This window comes from Electrophorus electricus, chromosome 9, assembly GCF_041902795.1.
Source record: "Electrophorus electricus isolate QZ-2024a chromosome 9, ASM4190279v1, whole genome shotgun sequence".
NCBI lineage: Eukaryota > Metazoa > Chordata > Actinopteri > Gymnotiformes > Gymnotidae > Electrophorus > Electrophorus electricus.
Genome location: NC_137505.1, coordinates 7,420,719 through 7,442,014, shown reverse-complemented (window position 1 = coordinate 7,442,014; position 21,296 = coordinate 7,420,719). Strand labels below are relative to the sequence as shown.

At 43.6% G+C, this 21,296-nt stretch overlaps 2 protein-coding genes across 6 annotated transcripts in view; both read right to left on the bottom strand.

Moving 5' to 3' along the window:
• Positions 1-11,812, bottom strand: part of cacnb4a (calcium channel, voltage-dependent, beta 4a subunit) — a 28,208-nt gene extending 16,396 nt beyond the window's left edge. For 2 of the 5 annotated variants that reach the window (XM_035522789.2, XM_081720959.1), the window contains exon 1: positions 5,371-5,820. In XM_035522789.2, the coding sequence (XP_035378682.1) occupies positions 5,371-5,415 (45 nt within the window). In that variant the 5' untranslated portion in view covers positions 5,416-5,820. Of the gene's footprint in view, positions 1-5,370; positions 5,821-10,274; positions 10,353-10,471; positions 10,652-11,622 lie in introns of those variants that run through there. The other 3 variants (XM_035522787.2, XM_081720958.1, XM_035522788.2) reach the window with 3 other exon arrangements.
• Positions 11,813-12,383: 571 nt separating this feature from the next.
• Positions 12,384-21,288, bottom strand: stam2 (signal transducing adaptor molecule (SH3 domain and ITAM motif) 2). The gene is made up of 15 exons (XM_026995498.3): positions 21,154-21,288; positions 20,674-20,782; positions 19,301-19,385; positions 18,929-19,004; positions 18,513-18,608; positions 18,278-18,424; positions 16,431-16,506; positions 16,054-16,246; positions 15,751-15,845; positions 15,582-15,664; positions 15,378-15,465; positions 15,205-15,259; positions 14,959-15,115; positions 14,336-14,487; positions 12,384-14,163 (listed from the first exon to the last, which is right to left on the bottom strand). Exons 2-15 carry the CDS (start codon positions 20,711-20,713, stop codon positions 13,968-13,970), a joined length of 1,539 nt encoding a protein of 512 aa, XP_026851299.2. The 5' UTR covers positions 20,714-20,782; positions 21,154-21,288; the 3' UTR covers positions 12,384-13,967.
• Between the last annotated feature and the right edge of the window lie 8 nt (positions 21,289-21,296).

The following is a 21,296-nucleotide window of genomic DNA, read 5'->3' as shown; positions in this document are numbered from 1 at the left end:
AAAAGTACGCCATTTTCATTGCTCTGGCTCGTTCAGCCAAGGCATGTCTGGTGTCCAAATTTTACCTCTTTAGTTTTGCATTGGAGGCTAAGAAAGCTACCAACTAATGGAAAACAATTACGACCATTTTGGAAACCTAATCATCACACACTTGACTAAAATCCCATTGTGCTGTTAAGTAATCCCAAATAAATTTGCGTATGTGGTTTGAGACAGTGCATGGCATACCTAGAAAAATGGACCAAAGTTCAGACCAAACTCCAGTTTTAAGATGTTGTCTGCCAGTACTGTTTTTAGCTGTAGGACCAGCAGAAGGTCATACAGTCAGAAGCGTAATAGCGTCACGTGGTCTGACGCAGGTGTGTGACGATTTCATTAGCTTCATGTGTACCAAAATGTGCCGTTTTTAATAGACAATCTTTAATATTACTGTCAGGAGTTGAGAGAATATCTGAAAGTGATCTGAGAATGAATTCCTTAAAAAGATTCACGTCAGGATGTTGGGATACGGGACTGAGACAATGTAGTGGGAGAAGCTGCCTGAACTGCTCTGGGCAGATAGAGGTGTGTGACAGAGCAGAGCTGGGAGCACCACGTCAGGACACGGTGGGGCGGGCAGTAGCTCCCGGGGTCTCCAGAGGCTCCCGGCCCCATCCTGCTTGCTTCTTCCGAGGGACCGTTGCGGTTTAAATCTCCGGCTGGCTACAGACTCCTGGCTGACGCATCATCCATCCGCACCGGTGTGTGCCTGTGTTCAGCTGGTGGGTGTTTGAACATCCCGGCATGATGACAATTATAATAATTATCACCAAAAAAAATAAAAATTACCATTTGTGAACGTGACCATGAAGAGAAGAGGCATGAATCATCAAATTGATGAAGCTTACAGCTTTTTAGACAAGGGCGTCCGTAAATGTATTAAAGATCTTGTACAGAAATGCCACACATAGGAGGTCAGGACTGACCGAGAGCATGTACAGGAATAACGGCAGAAGGAAAACTGCGACCCGGTCCTGTTCTGCCTTGGGTATATAAAAAAAAAAAGAAACAAAATGTCACGTTTGACTGGATATTCATGGTTGATGTCCTTTAAGTACAACTCATGGCAGTGTTTTCTAACATGCTTAGAAATTCACTACATTATCTCACTGTTTTCATTATCAGAGTGTTTTAAAGCTTTGCAATTCTAACATTTCATGCTGATCTCTGTGCTGTGACACACATGGATAACTCATACGGACGAGTTATCCCGATAGAAAAGGTCCTTATATAATATAATACATTCTGACAGCAATTCATTTCACAATAGAGATGTTGTACTTTAAGGAGGCAGGGTTTATTGTTTTATTTTTAAAGTCAAAACAATTCAGCTGCAATAGTTATCATTCCATGAGTCACTAAGGGAAATTTACCATCATAGCTCATTACTGATTCCAATTCAGTTTCTCAAAAATAATTTCAGTAGGAGTCTAAGAGACCTTTGCATCTCCTGCATGTATTCTAGTCCCACCCATAGGTATCTATTGTTATTGTTATGTTGTTCAATTTCAAAGGAGTAATTCAGTAAGGGGAGACTTTGCATTATCATGCGCAACTAGCAACATCCCAGATGAGATTTTAAAAACAATTTCCTCTGTATTTGATAGAGGTAACAGCCTGGAGGGAGCATTCTGGCTGGGCTCCTTTACAGGCAACAGGAGGTGCTTTTTTCAAAATGCGGAGAACCTGTTTATGAACCATGATCATTGTGCTCAGAATAAAGGGCTGAATCATTTCCTAAACTGAACTGGATTATAATTTCTCTCCAATATAATGAACTCATCAGGCGTGACGACAGCCAGGCCCATGTGACCGCGCAGGCCTCAACAATTCTTTTTGGTCTTGACGACTACTCTAGCAGGTTACGCCTATTTCGTGGAGATCGTCCGCACCTGAAACCTACCGCAGAACACATCAAAAGCTCTTACTCAGCTATTTAATTTAGTGTAAATGTCAGCTGAAATGGTTTCTAGGAACGTAAACAAAATCTAGCCTACTTAACAACAGTGAGTTTGATTCAAATGTAATTACCAGAATGCTAAACGCATTAATCTATGAATATTAATACAAATGGACCAACAAATTCAAGTTGAAACGGGACCAAAGTAATATGCAAATTCGTTTATCAACTGGAGTGCAGACATCTTAGTATGTACTATGATTCACTTTGTGCTCTATGTGAAATTACAGTAAGTCTGTGTTTAACATTTACAATCAAAGTATCATCTATGGTCCTCATGCCAAGTTTTCAGACCATAATCTGCGGTGCACAGATTATTTTCGTGACCTTCCACAGTAAACCCTGATTTCACATTAGTTCTGTTTGGTCCATTGGATGGCTTCAGTGCATGCTAATTACAGTTTCTGCAATACCAGGTGGGCAGGGTTGAGTAATTAAAATTGTCCATGTGAGACAAACCTCATGATCCCTCATTTGGATCCCTCATTTCTGCCTCTTTGCACTTTACATGCTCTCCCAGAATGGAGATACAACCTGACATCTGAAGCGTTGAGATGTTGTGTTGAGATGGCACCTGCTAAGAATAAAACACATTGCTCCTGAAGCCACATGGACACTCTCACCAAACGCCACATGCAACCTGCATCACACTAAACCAGACCCAGAGCTCCTGCTCGCACACCCCCACACGCCGTTACCAAAGTGCGTCAGGAATGTGCGCCTGACACCATCATCCCACGCTCTCCCCTAATCTCCACAGATGCACCACGGGGCTCCACTCTGTCCCATGCCAGCGAGTCTCCGAGCACTAGGGACACTTGGAGTCCAATAAGGCATTGGATCAGTGCCCAGCTTGTCTTTGGAACTGCACGGGAGCACAAAGTTGAAAGCACACGAACCAGGCAGCCTGATGCGTTCTCCATTTTAAAAGGTAATGATCTGTGAAAAATGTATCCAAAACACCCGACCGTCTAGGTCATCTGAAAGCAACTGTTCAGACAAAAATGCCGAAGTAAGTTAGAGCAAACTTTACAATTATTAACAAATAATAATACCTCCTCTGTAATCACAGCCGTTGATCAGAACCGTTCAGTTTGTGAAAACTGTATCATATGAAGAACAGTGTAGAAAAGACAGACAGACAGAAACTGAGCCTGTTCGGTTATTCGGGTGACGATGCATATCGCTGTTGCTGAAACTGGCAAAGGTGTTACTGGAACAGAGAGGAGAAACAGACACGTCTAGTGCATACCGAGCATTAGGATATGATAAGAACGGCCAGACACCAGCAGCCAGGACTTTATCAATTCATGAATTTACTAATTCATAAATTACTCAGATTCTGAGCATCATTTCCCACATAAAGCTTAATATTGTAGCTCAAGACTAAGTGCCTCTCAACAAAGTGGAAGTATTGCAAATATGCAAACCTCAGGCCTAAAGATTTACGTTTACAGCATTTAGCTGACACTTTTATCCAAAGCGACTTACAATTATGACTGAGTACAACTTGAGCAATTGAGGGTTAAGGGTCTTGCTCAGGGGCCCAACAGTGGCAGCTTGGCAGTGGTGGGGCTTGAACTGGCAACCTTCTGATTACAAGTCAAGTACCATAACCACTGAGCTACTTCTGCCCCAATACTACAGATTCTGACAGATATTCCTCAGATGCCACACCTTGCATCAGCTCAATTACAGGCACCTGGAAACAATCAAAACAGAATATGACCATTTCTGGCAACCTCTCGGGCTTCTCGTCTGCGGATTTATAGGAGTTCTCCGAGTAAACACGAACGACTGAAATGAACCATGTGCTACACGCGAGGCAGCCGAACACCGTACACGTCGCTACTCACTCATCTCGGCGGCCACAATTAAAGAACTGTGACCTGATGGCACCAAAGCCCGTCGCTTCTGAACTAATTATGCTGTTACTAAGACTTAGCGCACAAAAAGCAGGAAACTCCAGCAATAAAAGGACTAAAGAGCAAATGCCCATCCAACTGAAAACATTATGAAGCTGTGTTAGTAATGCGAGGGAGTCACGCTGTCACTGGATGTGCCATTTTTAACCTGGGCACCACTTTCTAAAGAAGAGCCTGAGAAAAACAAACCTCACCTTCTGTGAATAAGTCTCGCTCATCACGTGTGCTAAACGTCAGTAGTCAATGAAAGTTTTAAAGACGTGCTGATATTTAAGCATCTATGCAATGATCCACTGTGGTGTACAATGGATTGCTGCATCTTAAACAAAGTGTTGTTTACATCCATGTTTGCAAGCTTCATATTCATAGTACCACCTTGTGGTCCTTTTCACGTGTGCCAATTATGAACATATATTGTTATTTCAAACCTTGGAGTAACCACTGACAAATACACAATGAAAAAGTAACTAGAGAAAAATACTTCATTGGCTTTCTTCCAAATAATAATGTACTAACGGGGCTGCATGACTACCTGCAGGGAATCATTGGAGCTTATGGTCTCACAGATCCTTATCTGAGAAGTGGATTTGATTTTCAAATTTGTCTTGATTTTGCATGCGAGAATTTCCACAGATTTGCATAAACATACACTCACACTGATCTACAGAAACTAATCATCATTCCTATAGCAAGTATACAATCCACAATCGCATTAGAGTGAAGAGATCCAACACTCCAGTATTCCTCTAGTCAAACCGAAGAGTAACGGAGAAAGACCAGCATCATGGGGGAGGGGAACACCGGCCCTTTAAACAAGCGCTCCATTACAAGGACATAACGATGCATCATGTAGCCAAAAACGTCTCTGAAGAGCAGCTAAGTGATGGCACCCTAATGGTATCTGTTACCGGCAGAAAAACTGCTCAGTGCTGAAACGCAGAACCCAACCCAAAGCGCTTGCAGCCGTGCTGGCCAGTGGGGGGGGTACACACACACACACACACACACACACACACACACACACACACACACACACACACACACACACACACACACACACACACACACACACACACACACACGCTGTGTTCAGTCAGATGGAATAATGGCCTGCTGCTGTTTCAGGACCCTCCCCCAGAACTCGTTACACACCGCAGCTGAGAAAGAGAGAGCGCCTTTCATGTGGAGACAGGGAGCAGGTGTCACACACACACACACACACTCACACACTCACACTCACACACACACACACACACAAAAACCCTCGTCTCCCCTCCCCCAATACCCTCTACACAACTACCTCTGGATGCTGAATTCCTTCAGCCAGCTGTGTGTGTGTGTGCTCCTCTGTTGCTCCACCAGGAACCCTGTGAGCATGCAGCCATGTCAAACTTATCGGCATCCACCCCCAGACCCACCCCCCTCTCCCATGTGCCCCTCACTCACCACCTCCGAGTCTTCAAAGCCATGCAGGTACAAATTGTTGTACATGGAGCTATGATATTCCCAAAAGTGCTTCTCGACGAGAGGGGAGTAGGAGCAGAGGAGCGTGGCACCAGTGAGGGACTGGAGAAGAACGGACCAGGAGGGGGGGGGGGGTTTGCAATCCAATTCCCAGCCAACAGAAGCGGAGCGTGGATGCCACAGAGGCAGCGGTCCTGCTTCCTGTTTCTAGATCCTGCCGTCACCGGGTTGCGTTCACGTGCTCACGGCTCCGGTCCTTCACATCATAAGGCAGTGGGGTTCTCACCAGAGGCGGTAGAGACCTGGCATTTTATCAGTCCTCCACGCACAGTGCAGCAGAGTGGAGCTCTCCTCAAATCACAGACAGATGACAGCACAGGAGGGCTGGCCACCGATTGGCTGGCAGGAGCTCCAGTCGGAGCGGCTGAGTGGTCTCTCTCCCCTCTGACGGCAAACAGGGAGGAAGTGGAGGGGAGGGGGGTTGCACTTGTTGTCTACTCAACTACAGGGGCTGCCTTCCTGCATTTTTCTCACCCTTGCTATTTTTGTCTGCTCTACCCTCCCTCTCCTCGGTGCTCCCACCCTCCGTCTGCTTCGTCTCGGAGCCTTGCTCCCTTCTTTCTGAAGAGACAGAAGACTGACAGACGCCTTACAATGGCATGTGTTCTTTTCTCTAGGCCAATATATATATATATATATATATATATATATATATATATATATATATATATATATATATATATATATATATATATATATATATATATATATATATATATATATTCCTCCATGCACCCCTGGTTCTCTTCCTCAGGTTGGACAGAGCACTCTCCACCAAGTTCCATTCGAACTTGAACTTGAACATACATACATATATACACACGCACACATACACATACATATATATATACACATACACATATACACACACACATATATACATTATATATATATATATATATATATATATATATATATATATATATATATATATATATATACACACATTATATATATATATATATATATATATATATATATATATATACATACACACACACACACACACACACACACATATATATAAATACACATACATATACACACACACACATATACACACACACATTATATATCTATATCTCTCTATATATATATAGATAGATAGATATCTATCTATGTATATATGTATGTATGTATGTATGTATGTATGTATATCTATATATATACACATACATATGTATACACACACATATATACATACACACATACATACACATATAAACACACACACACACACACACACACACACACACACTAAAAAGTATTAAATCAAAGCAAAACAAAAACACATCACCCCCCACCCCCAATGTCCAGCAGTCGCTTCTAGGACATGTGAATGAAAGCAAACAAAATGAAAGCCCAGCCTGCTCATACTGAGCCATGCTGTTCTCCCGCCGTAAGGCCCGGTAGTCCTGCTTTGTGTGGTTGAAAACAATTTCACAATAAGAATCTCAGTCTTCTTGGGTCACAGGGACAGGAAATGAATCTACGCTGATGTATTCTATAAATGAACTGAGCAAGACACGTGTGTGTAGCCGTCTCTGCATTTGAATATTTATAAATCTATTTGAATATTTATAAATCCCTTTACTTAAGGTGTTTATTTTTATTTTTGCTATCTAGGCACACAATCATGAGAAATATTAAATACAGCTCATTCACGTGGGATGTTAATTGCACTATATACTGCGAGTCTTTTTTTTTTAGCACATAATCCTCGTTTAAACTAGAGAAGGAACAACAGGTTACATCTAATTAAGGCAGAATAATCTCTTGGGGCTTCTTCGGATTACTGCGCCACTCGCAGGATCATATTACTACAGCGGAACGAAAGTGCCCCCTAATGTCCAAAAACGGTAGTGCGTTAGTAGAACCCTTTCCCTAGAGTCTAGTTATTACACACTGTAAAACTATGGCAGTATTTCCCATCACAATCATACATATTCAACTCGTGAATATCAAATTAAACTACAAATAAAACCAAATAGGTTGAAGCAGCTCAGTACTGCTATTCTTTGGCTAAGACCTCTGATAACTGTTTATGAACCGGTTAACGAATAACATGCTTGAATCTGTTGATCTAAATTTCTATCTACATTCTTGTATTAAAGATACAGCAGGTGCAGAGCAACAGTGGAGGGATGTTGCTTCTGGAAATAATTAATTTGTTAGTTAATAATAATTCATTTGATAGTATGTCAAATTGATTATGCAGCTGCATTACGAGAAACAGACCGTTCTGTAGTGCAATTTTTTTTATGCATTAGCTTTTAATTAGCTACTCATTACCAAGGATTTTGTTCTAAGAGGGTGTATTTGTTTCATGCATCAGGACAAGAAATGTAAAATGAATTCCCATGACATGTGCCAACACATTTCAGCCCCTCTACTCCAAACGGAAAGACGCAAAGCCCATTCAAAGCTTGCATATATACATAAGTCTGTTACCAGCAGCCCTGACTTTAACCTTAATTATAGCAGGCATTAATCACCCCTAGAGTTCTCACTCCACTGCTGACGAGCTTTATAAAGCACCTTAGGAAGACACACCGAGACTGCCAGCATTAGATCCTTAAATACCTTCTTCTGTGGGTTTTTGGCAGCCACTATATCACACACTGAACTAACAATAAATGTGTTCCCGGATCAAGACCGAGGAGTGGGGACATTTTGCGACTAGAAAACGTGGTGTACCAAAGAAGGAAGAAAGCAAAAGATCTAAAAAATGAACACAGGGTCACGGAAACCAAAGAACAAGATATGATCAACAAACTGAGATTCACTCGCGGCCAAGGGAGTTGTGCCACTGTACACCTGTGCAGCGAAGAGCTGGCTGATCGTTTCCATGGCTGCAGCTCAAAGGCTGAGTCACGCCGAGTTGGAGCTATTCTATTGAGTCAACACAGCGCCACGCAACTCTTAGACAATTATTCGAGTGGGCTTAAGTTTATAAAAAAATGAAAGATGGAACTAAAACGCCATGGCATAATGCAACAACATGTATCCCATCATTTCACAGGTTTATCAATTCAGATGATTTGACGTTTCGTTGAATACAGTCACTCTTCATTCAGTACATCAAACAATTAATAAAGGATTTTAGTTTAATGGTTGTCTTTAATATAAATTAGGCAACCCCACACAGGGAAATGTATTCTACACACTCAAAGATAATCTTGGACAGGTCTGAGATCAATGCATAGTTTTATCCACAAAATGATCTACTTCCAATCACGCTTGCAGATAAACATGCAAAAGTGGGGCACTGTCTTGGCTTAGAAAACACTTCTACACCAAAAATAAAACTTAAAACATGAAACTCTCAAGCTTTTATGGGCCCTTCTACAGAAACCTAGATTTTACCTTTAAATAGCTCTGCAATGCAGGTATGCTACACATAATGTTCTTTTTATCTGTTAGTCATCGTCTGCTAAATATAGACCTAAGTACAACTGACCTTAATTAACCACAACCACAGAATGCTGCTCATATGTACACGATGAACTTCAGTTGCACAGAGGCTCACAACAGTAGTCCCTTGTTTTCCTGCAAAGCCCTTATCCGGGACCCATGGCAACCAATTTGTTTGGACATCATGGTGCACAAAGTGCTTTTCGTCTGCCTGATATTATAATGATTTTACAGCACAAGAGCATTTACATTTGTCAAAGCGGAGACTTCTTAAAAGCCGCTGCGCGCTGCCTTTCATGAAAGATGCATGATGGCGAACTCGTCGGCTGCTGAAGAAGTGATACACCGCCAGACATTAAGGCCATTGATTCGCTCGGGAGCGCTGAAAACGCCACCAGCCTCCGCCAGCGTGGGCTAACGGCGCGGGCATCCTGGCGACGTTTCACGCCGCTCGTCTACAGAGGCACGGCCTCTTTCTTTCTGGTGCCTCGGCTCGACTGAGAAGACCCAAGCTCTGCAAGCGGCCTGAACGTGCTACTGGAGAGGCATGGAGCCGTAGGCAATTACCTTCCGCCGGGGACACAGAGACGGAACGCCGCTCCCGGAAACCATCGGTCCCGGCTGCACTGCTTTACGCGCTGAAGTTAACGCACACATCGAGGACACAGGCGCGTTAAGGCGCGCTGGCTAAAAGGGCTCTTTATTACAAACCTGCGTTAAGCAAGTGTACCTGCAGTAACAACAGAAGGCATCTATGGAAGAATAACAGTTGACGTGTTTTGGCGTCTGGGACTTGTTGTACCATGTGATTTCCAGTGACTCAGAGTAAAAGAACAATATTAAGATCTGCAACAATTCATTCCTGTTAGCCCATTCATTTTCCTGACACATGAGCTGGATTCAGTATTAGCAGGAAGCAGGTTACTGCCCCATATGCCGCCTCATTAATAATGCCTTCTTCATCTCGCCCTTCGCAAATTCCTGGACACGTCAATTTCAAATGATTCTTATTTTTCGAGAAGGAACACTCAGCTGATGAGACGAAGTGGATGTTTACAAAAAGGGTCAGTGCGTCACCAGATCAGCCATGAACTACATCTCTGGGTGAGAAGAAGAAGAATGAGAGCGAATGACGGACACAGAAAATACGACGACATTTCAAGTTATGCACATGCACAAGATTTCCAGATGTTCCTAAGCACAGAAAGCCTCCAGATCGTACTGCTATCCTGCCGTCACCCACGGGCACCGGATGCAGGTGCAGTCTCAGCACTCAGAGGCCCTGACTTCACAGTGATGCCGCAGCCATTAATAAGCACGCCGATGCGTTAACGGCAGACCACCTTTTCAATGCGACAAACTGCAGGGACAGTTTGTTAAAAAAAAAAAACACAGTTTAATTGAATACTTACTGACTGAAATGATTCTGACGCAGACGAACGAATGGGTGTAAAATCACTGGTCGGGTTCGCCATGTGTCACGAATGGCGTGACGCGTCACGGCGACACGCCACGTGCGATGTGATGCGATGCGGCGCGGCAACATGCCACACGTGATGTCACGTGGCACGGCAACATAGCACACGCGACGCGCCACATGTCTTCCTACCTGGCGGAGAATGAAGCTGGTAGATGTGGTGCTGCCGTCAGACCTTTTGAGGCGGCTGCGGCGGGAATAGGTTCCTCTGTTCACCTGCGGCAGGGTTAGGGTCAGGGTTAGGGTTAGGTTGATCATCATCACACTCCCTGGCAGAACATGGGCACTATCGCGCATAGGCGCGCGACGCCACGAGCTGCGGCTCCGTCCGTCCGGCAGTCTTGGTGAGCTCGTGAGAATGTCTCAGTGCACACATTTGTATACAAGCAATGTGAAAACTGCACTAAGTATTTGTGGGGAGAGGCACATTACTTATAGTGTGTGAAATTCTCTCAGAGGCTTTAATGGTGTTTGCGAAAGTCTTGCTGATGGTTTTATGCAGACACATCAGAAGAATGGCTGAATAGGCAGTAGTTTTATTCTGTTCTATCAAGGGCATTAAATGACAAAGTAACATACACGCGATCAAGAGTTTACCACTGGAGTGCCGGGAAAACAACTAGACAATGTTCGTGTGTGTAACTTGCCCTTCGCTGTAGCTGATTGCAGTGCAGTCAAATGCAATTTGTGTTATGCTTTTACAAGGTTACACAGCACAACCTGCAACCACCGACACAGACTTAATCAAATACCTATTTCACTTTTTAAAAACACAATCCAACAATCCTGGTCAAATAAATAAATAAATAGTTCAACCAACTGGGAGAAGAAAATCTGGGTCATGCCTGCTCAAGTCAGCTTGCCTCCTTAAAAATCCTTAGAGACAAATCAATGCCATGAATTATTAAGCAAGCTAATTAAATGCCAATAGCTTAAACCGACTGCATCCACGGGCACATTTTTTAATGATCGCAGTACTGCAGGAAATAAGGAATAAGCGTGTTGTTGAGTGCCCAGCAGGTGCGCTCAGCCTGAAAGACGTGGCTGTCCTGATGGGGACCTCAGAGGTTAAATAAGCACGTGACGCCTCCTGCCCTTGAAGAAGAACGATAACGCGCGTGCACAGCTGGAAGGGAAACTTCCGAGTGTCAACGCCGCACCTGCAGACGTTTCACGACACGTTAATCACGTTTAAATCCGCAGATATAAAACCGCGTCACGAGTGCGTTGTGTTCAGCTCGTAAGGCGGACCGTCACGAGCGTCCTCGCCGCTCGCCCGTTACCTGGAACATCGGCTTCTGAACGCCGTCGCCGATCCCGTGGCGCGCGTAGATGTGTCGGGACATTTCGGCAAGTTCGTCAGTCCAGGGAGGCGGCTGCCTCTCCGCGCCGGTCCACCGACACTGGGACGGGAGCTGAGCGGTCTGCTCCAGCGTGGCGTACGAGGAGGAGAGGAGGAGGTGTGCGCCGGGATGCTACGACGCTCGTGCACCCAAGACCGGCTACCGAGGCGAAGCTCGCGGTGCGCATGAGGGGCACGTGGTCGCCGCTGGGGAATTCATTAGCTCCCGCGCCGCCCAAGCGCGTAAAGGTACCCGCGCCTTGGGACTTAGACACGCCCCTGGCGGATCCGTGCTACGAACCGCTCCGAAAGGGCCAGTTCGCGTGTTTAAATGTATTAGACGAGACCAGTCGCACATTTGAAGTTAATGGGAACGCCGAAGCCATTTCTAGTACGGTCGGGTCTAGTACGTGCAACAGACGGGAATGCGAAACATCACACAACCTAGTCCTGGATCTCGTGCGCAAACCCAGGCAGCTGCGCCTCGGGCTCCAAGCAGCGGCATCTCGAAGGGATGCAGGCTCCCTCGCGGTTATCAGGCCTGTGTTTTTACTAGACATTACATTTATGTGACAAATGTAGCGGAGTACTGTCGTCACATTTAAGACGAGCAGGTACGACTAGGCTGCGTGTCTGTAGATGCGCCGAGGTGCACAGCTGCAGAAAGGGTCGTCTCACTCCAAAGCAGCGTGTACACACACATTTGAAACACGGGGCCATTTTATTCTGAAAGATATTAGATTTCACTATTACAAAAAGTAACCTTTTAAAAATAAGAATACATAAGAGAATATGGGCAATCATGTTATAAAACATTGATTCAGCCAGAAATGTACAGGCCAAGAAACATTACCTCCATATCTCATAAAATATTCAGGTTTACAGATATACAGCAGCATCTAAAATTATTTCCATAAATTGCATTTGTATCTCTTATTTTACTTGCATCATCTGACAGACATCTGATAGAACAAGGCATCTGGTGGTGCATTTACTAGGATAAGGTGCAGCAGAGCAATGCCAAATAGTATACAAATAATGTACAATAACTGAGGCAGATTAGGAAAATAACGTTCATAGAGTTCTGCATGGGGGCTTTGTAAATATTACTCAAACACTAGACCTTCCTCAATACACTTAACAGAAACATCATCTTAATCATGTTTAAACGCTGGGAAGAAAGCAAAGAAGCCAACCAGCAATAGTGATGAGTTTGGTCAGAGGAGGTTACAGCCATCATTGCAAACAATATTTAATAAATGGAACATTTTCTATCCAACAGCAACCATTTCAGCTCACACAAACACCATTAAAGAAATCATTTCCCATTTCCTATTAAAGCTCAGATATATAGATTACATATATATTTATTTATTTAATTTATTTTCTGTAACTTTAGAGTAAGTTTTATAAAAGGTCAAATTAGAACTCCAGCAAAAGTGAACACCCTCAAAGCAAAATACCAGCACGTTCATATTTAGATGATAATTGTACACAACACACACAAGATTAGGAAAGGGACTGCATTTGTGCTTTCTTCCAGCTGACGTGGAGCCCGTTTTAGGAGCGTACTTCCACAGCTAGACTACCGCGATGGCCTCTCAGTGCTGTTTGCATCTGTTCTCTCACGCAGCTCTGATCTCGGACACATTCAGGCTCCTAAATGTAAACCTGAATGTAACCAAAATGCAAAACCTCATGGCACATTCATTTATTTCAGCCATTTTGGTGATTGATTTGTTGCTTACTTGTCGCATCTTCATAAAGACTTATTTATCTTTGCACAGGCGCTAAGAATGTGTGAAAAAAAAATAAATCAAGCTGTCAGTTTTCTGGAAAAGAGATTTGTCGGGTCAATACAGCACTAGCCATAAAGCAACAAAAGCGAACCTGAAGATTTGTTTAAGTAAAACATTTACGCAGGCTAGTTTGTGTTATGGTGCAAATGTACTTCAAGATCTTAGGTTAAGGTCAATATAACTTAAAAAAGGGAAATACAACAAAGAGACACACAAAACAGACATTAAAATTAAATAGGCTGATGAGGGTAGGGGAGGAGATGAAAGAAAATAACGTGTCTGGACGGCGTCCTTCTTGAGCTAGAGCGCTAGGTATTCCTTACGTGAACAACGCATCATTCTTGTAGTGGGTCACCGCCGAGCCAAATGTCTACCAGCTACCTCAATACACCCTTGCCGTCAATCACGGACAGAGGAAAAACAAACATTCAGGCCAATCTCGCTGGCCGGGAAAAGCACAGCTGTAGACTGCCTGCACAGCTCAGCTTCACAGGAGGGGCTGCTGGTAGTAGGCCGCCGGCTGCTGCTGCTGAGGGCCCGGGTGGGCAGGAGCCGCCGGCGGATAGGACGCCGGAGGCATACCGGGATTAGCGTTCTGATAGGCAGACATGTCCATGGCCACACCCATCTGTGGCGGGAAAGAGCCAGGGGCTTGGTTGATATACGGTACCGCCATTCCCGTGCTGCAAGAGAACAAGACGTCACAAGCGTTCTTGGAGAATCGCAGTATTGCAACGACATTTGCGATGCGACGTTTTTCATGTAAAACGGTGTGAAAAAGACATAGGAAGGAAATCGCGTGGCTGCACGGTTTCAGACGTGAGGTCTGAGGTGTGTCGGCGGCGCGCGAAGCACCTGATGTAGGGGGGTTGCACTGGCTGACCGGTGGCTGTGGAGTTGAGCGTCGGGGGCAGGGAGCAGAGGGAGGCAGCCTGGTCTGAGCCCAGACCGTAGCCTTGGGGTGCAGCGCCGGGCATGTAGGCCCCTGATGGTTGTCCTGGGTAACTCTGAGAGAATTAGGAGTACAGTACCGAGATGGTATCTAGGGTTAGGGTTTACTCTACTTCAACACATCAGTCAGAGTTCAGGAACTACTCGCCCCAAATCAGCATGACATTGAGTTTTGTGGCCAAATGTGTGACCCCAGTTTTACAAATGCTCATCATACAGATGTAAATATTGCATTTACAATTAAACATGCATTAGTACCAAAAACAGAAAGGTGTCGTCGAGTTTATCAGGTGACTGGCATATAACATGGAACATGCAGCAATGTGATTCGTTATTCTTTCATAACAGTAGCTGCTATCAGCCTTTCTTTCAATGTCAGCAGAGAATGATCATTAAAAGGTGATGGATAAGACAACTGTCACTTAAATCTCTTGCTTTGCTGCAAGGATACAAAACTCAGAATTCCAGTTTTGTGGTTAGAAGGAAGAGTATATCCCAGATGCCATGGGTAAGTGTGTTTAAGTAACCTGCATGGCCACAGCAGGGGGTGCGGGTGGATAAACGCTCGTGGGGGGCTGCATCTTTGAGTAGGCCGAATAGAGTGGAGCCTCATTCATCAGCTGGTTGTAGAGCTCCAGAGCTTCCAGCACCTTCACATTCAGCTCAGACAGCTCCGAGTGCTTCCTGTCAGACGACACAATCAAATGCTGAACGTGGGTTTAACTCTTCTGACAGACTGACAACACATGACTTAACATCTAACGTCAACAAACCTGTCGATCTCCTGCAATTTTTCATCAATAAGTGGGTTCATCTGTGCACAAGCACCTGAAGGGAGACAGTTTTCCAAAATCAACGAATAAGACACCACGAGGCTCCGAAGGCCAGTAGGGGTTTTATTTAAATTGGGTAACGAGATTTTGTGCGACCTATGAGTTATGCATACCTTCCAGTGTGACCAACTCAGCAGAGTCAGGCTCGGCTACAGCAGGGTCTGTGTTCTGGAGCAAACACAAGGTTCGGTCCATCTTCTCCTACAGACACATAAGGCACACGGTTTACGTCTCGTACATATTTCTGTGGCGTCCACGCGTCCCACGCTGCCATTACTGAGTTGGGAGTTTCGGTAACGGCTGATCTGCAAACTTGCCTCATCTATATACACGGGTTCGGGTTCTGCTTTTGCCTCCGTGACGGGCTCCTCGGGGACCTGCGTCTTCTCCACATATGTGTCTAGGGCGGAGAACACTTATGGAGACTCGGACGCCTGAGCAAGACAACGGTTTTAACACTACAACAAAACATCTGGAGCGTTTTACCTGGCTCGGCTTCTGCACTTAGGTTATTTGTGACAAAGTTAGATGGAAAAAGTCCTACTCCTCTGTGGTTTTCTCCTTTCCACCAGTTGGGATCACTGTTAAATGAGGGTGACACCATAAAATTACAACACTATGTGGGCTTATTAGAAGGCTTGTATTTAAAAGGTACAAATAAATTACACCCGAAACGACAAAATGTAAGAAGTAAACGACTCTCGCGGAATCTTTGTTCTATTTCTGTGCTCCACTTTGTTTAATTTTGTACCTTACACTGTCCGCAAAAGTGAGTTAAGACTTGTTTACCTGTCATCCAGGACAAGGACAAGCTCTCCAGCCTTAAAGGTGAGTTCATTGTCCTCAGCCGCTTCAAAGTCATAAAGGGCGCGCACTTTGCGCGTCTCCTTGACGCTGTTGGTGTTGAAGGGTGGGTCAGGGGTCACAAGGAGGGGTCTGGTCTCGGCCTGCTGTTTCTGTTCCTGTAAGGACAGCTCAATGGCTGCACAGGGCCACACAGAGGGACATTCGCGTGTCATGCTTCCTTACTCAGTATAAGGGGGAGGGGCGGTGGCAGAGAGAACCTGCATTTATTTATATTCCTAACAAATTCAGACAGGCAAGCAGTTAATTAGTTTGCAGTTATCCTACATAAAATAGGATTTGTAGTGGGGGGGGGGGGTCACCTTTGGCAAGGTCGTCATCATCAGATGTTCGGCTGGTGGCTGCAGTGCTGGTGGACTTGCTGCTGGTGCTGGTACTCTGCAGTTGACACAGATAAGTGCGCTAAGAGGACATTATGTCTCCATACTGCCATATACAGGCCCAAACTACAGCTGCATCACAGGTAAGAAGCCATGACCTAGCAGTCCATGTCAAACAGACTACATTTTGATATCTGCTCTGACGGAGTGTATTTACGGTTTCTCAAATCATTACTGACAGGGGCATAGTCCTCTAAATCTGTGTGACTCATGGAAGCACTCTTTGAACATTATGAAAATTACACAATGTGAAAAAACACTTTCACAGGATATGGTGGTGTTTTTAATATATAATATAATTTTAATTTAGACATATATATAAAGGACAGGGCACATTTAATCTTAGACCACTTCATTGCTCCATGCTTGTTTGAGCTTTGTGCACAATATTATTTCCTGGCACTATAATGCTTATAGAATTGGTTTTGGACGAACCACAGAAGACATTCAAGTCAGATTCTCTAACAAACTCTAATCACACCAGAGAGAGAGAGAGAGAGAGAGAGACAGAGAGAGAGAGAGACAGAGAGGGGATTCCTGAAGAAGATTCCAGGTGAATAACTACCGTGTAGTGTAGTAAGAGACGTAGAGATATTCAACACTGTAATGAAATACAGAGTTTTCAGAGAAACAGGACATTGCGGTCAAATGTCCTTCATCTGTGCTTGCACAGCTGATGAAGGACCTCTGTCTGAAATGTCCTGTTTTTCTTTCTCTCTCTCTCTCGCTCTCTCTCTCCAAGATACTAGCTACTCGGTTAAATAATTGTAGAACATTAAAACACAATGGTTCATCCGGAGATGCTGTTGAATTGTTTTTTTGTTTGTGATTCCACAACAAGATTGTGAACCTTAAACAAGATGTCCCGTGGAACTGTATGGAAGTCATATTTGCCTTGTCTTACTTAAGAAGAACCAGTAAATAAATACATAGATGAACTATTTTGAACCACTAAACATGCTGCAATCGTATTTGGAAGAAATACTGATGAAGAAATTATCATTTTCCTTTAATCAGCAGACATTTAGTGATGATCTAACCCATGAAAATCTCTCTCACTAAACAATATCTCCCATACTGTATTCTTGTCGGAAGTAAAAAAAAATGTAATGTGGGACTATGTGGGCTTTATATGACACGTGAAAAGACTTTCCACTGCTACCTTTCCCCTCACAGTCATGCTTCTTAAAGAAATACGGCTAGTATAAAGAAAGCTTGGGACGACCAAGTTTCCACTAGCCATCCAAAAAGCCTAGCCTATATGGTACAGCAATATGGGCAGCCCTAAATAAACAAATCATCAATCTGACCCATGTGGCAGCGGAGGGACTGTTGCGTGGCGCTGGCAGAGCTTAAACAAACGTTCATGGTGGCCTTCCAACATGGTTAATGTGGCGAGATGAATAGCTCATGATTTATGCAACACTGACCTGAACTAAATCAAGCTGCTACAAACTGCGGCAAGAACTCAGGTAAGGAACCTTTATGTAGGCCAAATCACAGAGGGTGCTCAGTCACTGTTGAGGCTGATTTGAAATGAGAGCCAGTGGTAAAATTCTATGTCTTTCAATGCAACCTAAGGCTTTGTTTAAACATGTAGTTAAAAGAGACATACCCAAACCATAGGATTAAAATCCAGTCATTCCAGTTTGAACAACATTAAATGATCAAAACAAGTTATTTCAGCTTGTCAGATGTCATAGAAATGTTTTGAGAATTAGGCTGAACGCAGTTTGCAATGTGACCCCTGAAAATGCCAAAATGGGTACCTTAGAGCCTGAGGAGGGGAAGCTCACTCCCTCCTCCTTCAGAGATTTGATGGTGGCACCAATGAGGCTGAGCTGCGGATCTTTCTGGAAGTCATCGGCCCACTCCACCATAAGGCTTTTAAGCTTCTCGGTCACTTTGGGATGAGCCTGACAAAGGTCACATTTTTAGCAAACCGTGGTGTGGGAATTTTAGTGTGTTACAGTAGTGTATGGGCAGAGGGCAGCAAGATCTTACTTTGATTAACACGGTTCGTACTTCACTGGCGAACTCTCTGGAGCAGATTTCTAGATGAAAGATTCTTCCACTGTTTGCAACACAAGCACCAAGCAACTATAGGACGAGAGTTTCAAAGGTGACGACTGAGCAAGAAACATTTGCTTGTATGATCCACATCACTGTGTGCTGAAACACTCCCTATTTCTGAAATTATTTAAAAAATGCATTTGTGTCCAAAAACATTAAATTAAAAATAAAACTGTAGATATTCAAATATACAATTGGATGGCAATTTAACCACTTGTTGTTCTGACTTGTTAAGACTTACAGCAGGCACAAACGTCACCACATGACAACGGTGACAGTACCAGGTCTGGCCAGGTACGAAACCATCGGAAATGTTTAATTCCATAAGGTACTCAAAATGAACTCACTGTTAATGCTTGCATGGCTACGTGAGGGACTTTGTGATTGACTCTCTTCATAACCGACCTGAGACAATCCTTCGCTCTGTGATGCAAATAGACAGCAAGAGAGTTAGAGAGTGCTGCCGAGCATGTTACTAAATGGACCACTACATTTGCTAGATCGGTGTGCACTCTGTGACAGACAGAAAGGCACTACTGTTCCGAAGGATCACTTAATAGGAACTAGCTCATTTGAAATTGGATTTACCAATATTGCAATTACTTCAGCTCAACTGAGGTCACATATATTACACGTAACACATATAATGACCTAAATAGCAGGGCCCAAATGTCAAAAAGATGACCTGTGCATAAAATACACATGTATAAGAGTCTCACCCATTAGGTGTTGTCCCAACACGGTCACAAATATCCATAATGAGGGCCCAGTCATCTGCTGTGTTGTTTTCATTTGTCACCTTTTCTGGAAACAAACAAATACAACAGGGCTAATAAAAAAGAAAAGTCTCTTGAGTAGAGGTAAGTACTACACTTAAGACCCAAAAGGTTGGCATTAGTTTTGGTCTTATTTCAAACTGTAGATGTGTGCAATATTCAGTTCCATCCAAAAGATTTTAATTAAACGCCTTAAGGCCAGCTGATCAAGCGAAAATTCAAGTAATTTGGTGAAGAATATTATTTATATTACTCTGACAAGTATTTAACAAGGGGCCACAATAATTTGTTCAAAATTATTGTACCAAAATATATTAACAACACAAATGTATAATGGCCTAAAAGGACACGTGTTTCTCTTTTTCATTATAGAGAAAAATTGATGACTTTATGATCAGCACAAAAAGGTCAATTCAAAAATTGATTATAAACCACACACCAGAAGAATCCGAATACAATGTAATCCTGCCATATGGACACAGTTCCTCATTTGCAAGGCTATTTGCATGGGTTCTACTGTGAAAACCCCTTTCCTTACATTTCCTAGTAAAGTCTGCGTTATTTCCTATTAAAATGCCTACTTTCACATGAGGTCTTAGGACCTAAGACCTGATTAAACTCTCGAAGGAAACATCCTATAATCATCTTTATAGCTACTTAACTGTGGGTAAAAAAAAAGGTCAGCAAGACAAGTTAATCAGTTTTCCCGAACATGTCAACAACAGAACAAGAGGTGACCAACAGCGTTTCATTGATTTCTGTTTAGTGCTTTAGAAGAATGTCATTTCTCTCAAGTCAACACCCATAAAAGTATATGGACAAAAAAAACAGCTAGCCAAAGTCACTTCTAAAAAGTATTTAATAGTTGGCTCGCCTGCATAACTTATTAACTATAAAGCCTTAAATGATAAAACCATAGGTTTGTACCAAACGAGGTACTGTTGGCGTTCTCTAACTAATATTTTACAACATAAGCTATTAAAATCGGCACACTGAACATAACAAACGTCAATAGCTAACGCTAACCTAGCTAATGCTAACCGTTACTGCGACAGGAGCGACCAGTCACTTTAGCCAAGCAGGTTAGCTAACGTTAGTTACGTAAAGCGGAAACCTTGTGTCCGCTTTACCTGATATTTTACACACATATTTATAGCAGAATTGACACAGCTCAGAAATAAACAAAGACACATCTAACTGTGAAGGCGGTAAGAGTCAGACAGGCTCTCACTTTATCGATGTAAACAGCAGACTAGCGTTAGCTTAGCTAGTTCCCTTAGCAACCTAGGCTAAGGGATCGACACAGTCAAACTTACCAACATCCTGGTCAAATGGATTTTGGCCAAATAACGGCATTTTGATTCTTCGTCTTGCTTGAAGAAAAGTTACTATTTATTTCAGTCAATTCTCTCAATTCTGTTATTTCTGTAGAAAAAATAATATAATGCTATTTCTCTGATCCATCCAAGTACGTGCACTTTCAACAGTTGTTCTTCCGTAAACTTAAGTGCCTACAAAATGCCTGAATGAAATAACGATCATTTTTGACATCTCAGTGTGTAGAAAAACAGATGCCGATTTCTTTTCTTTTGTAGTTGCCTACCGAACTACGTGGCAGGGCATGAAGTCTGCAAACATTAGCTATCTACCTATGTTTCAGACACTACGGTTATATAAAACCGGCAGGACGTTAGACCCCTTAAGCTCGTTTCACACGCGTGTCCCTCTAGCGCCCTCTAGCGTTCCAACGGGCTGCTGGAAGTGTTGACTTTTATTATCAAGAAACCAGCGCTCGCCTTTACGTGGCCGTTTTCGTCTCTCTGAGCGACTTGATCAGCTGCGCGCTGGAAGATGGCACGCAGCGGCCAACGCGGCACCGTCGGCGTCCCCGTTCTTGCTCCTCCAAGTCCGCATCAGCGATCACGACCGCGCCGCCGCG

Bases quoted from the DNA above. Each gene is read 5' to 3' on its own strand.
- stam2 (XM_026995498.3), bottom strand. From the start codon at position 20,713: ATGCCGTTATTTGGCCAAAATCCATTTGACCAGGATGTTG. The intron at 19,386-20,673 runs GTAAGTTTGACT...GTTTGTTTCCAG, and splicing joins TCCATTTGACCAGGATGTTG to AAAAGGTGACAAATGAAAAC. The intron at 15,260-15,377 runs GTATGCATAACT...GTCTCCCTTCAG, and splicing joins TGAGTTGGTCACACTGGAAG to GTGCTTGTGCACAGATGAAC.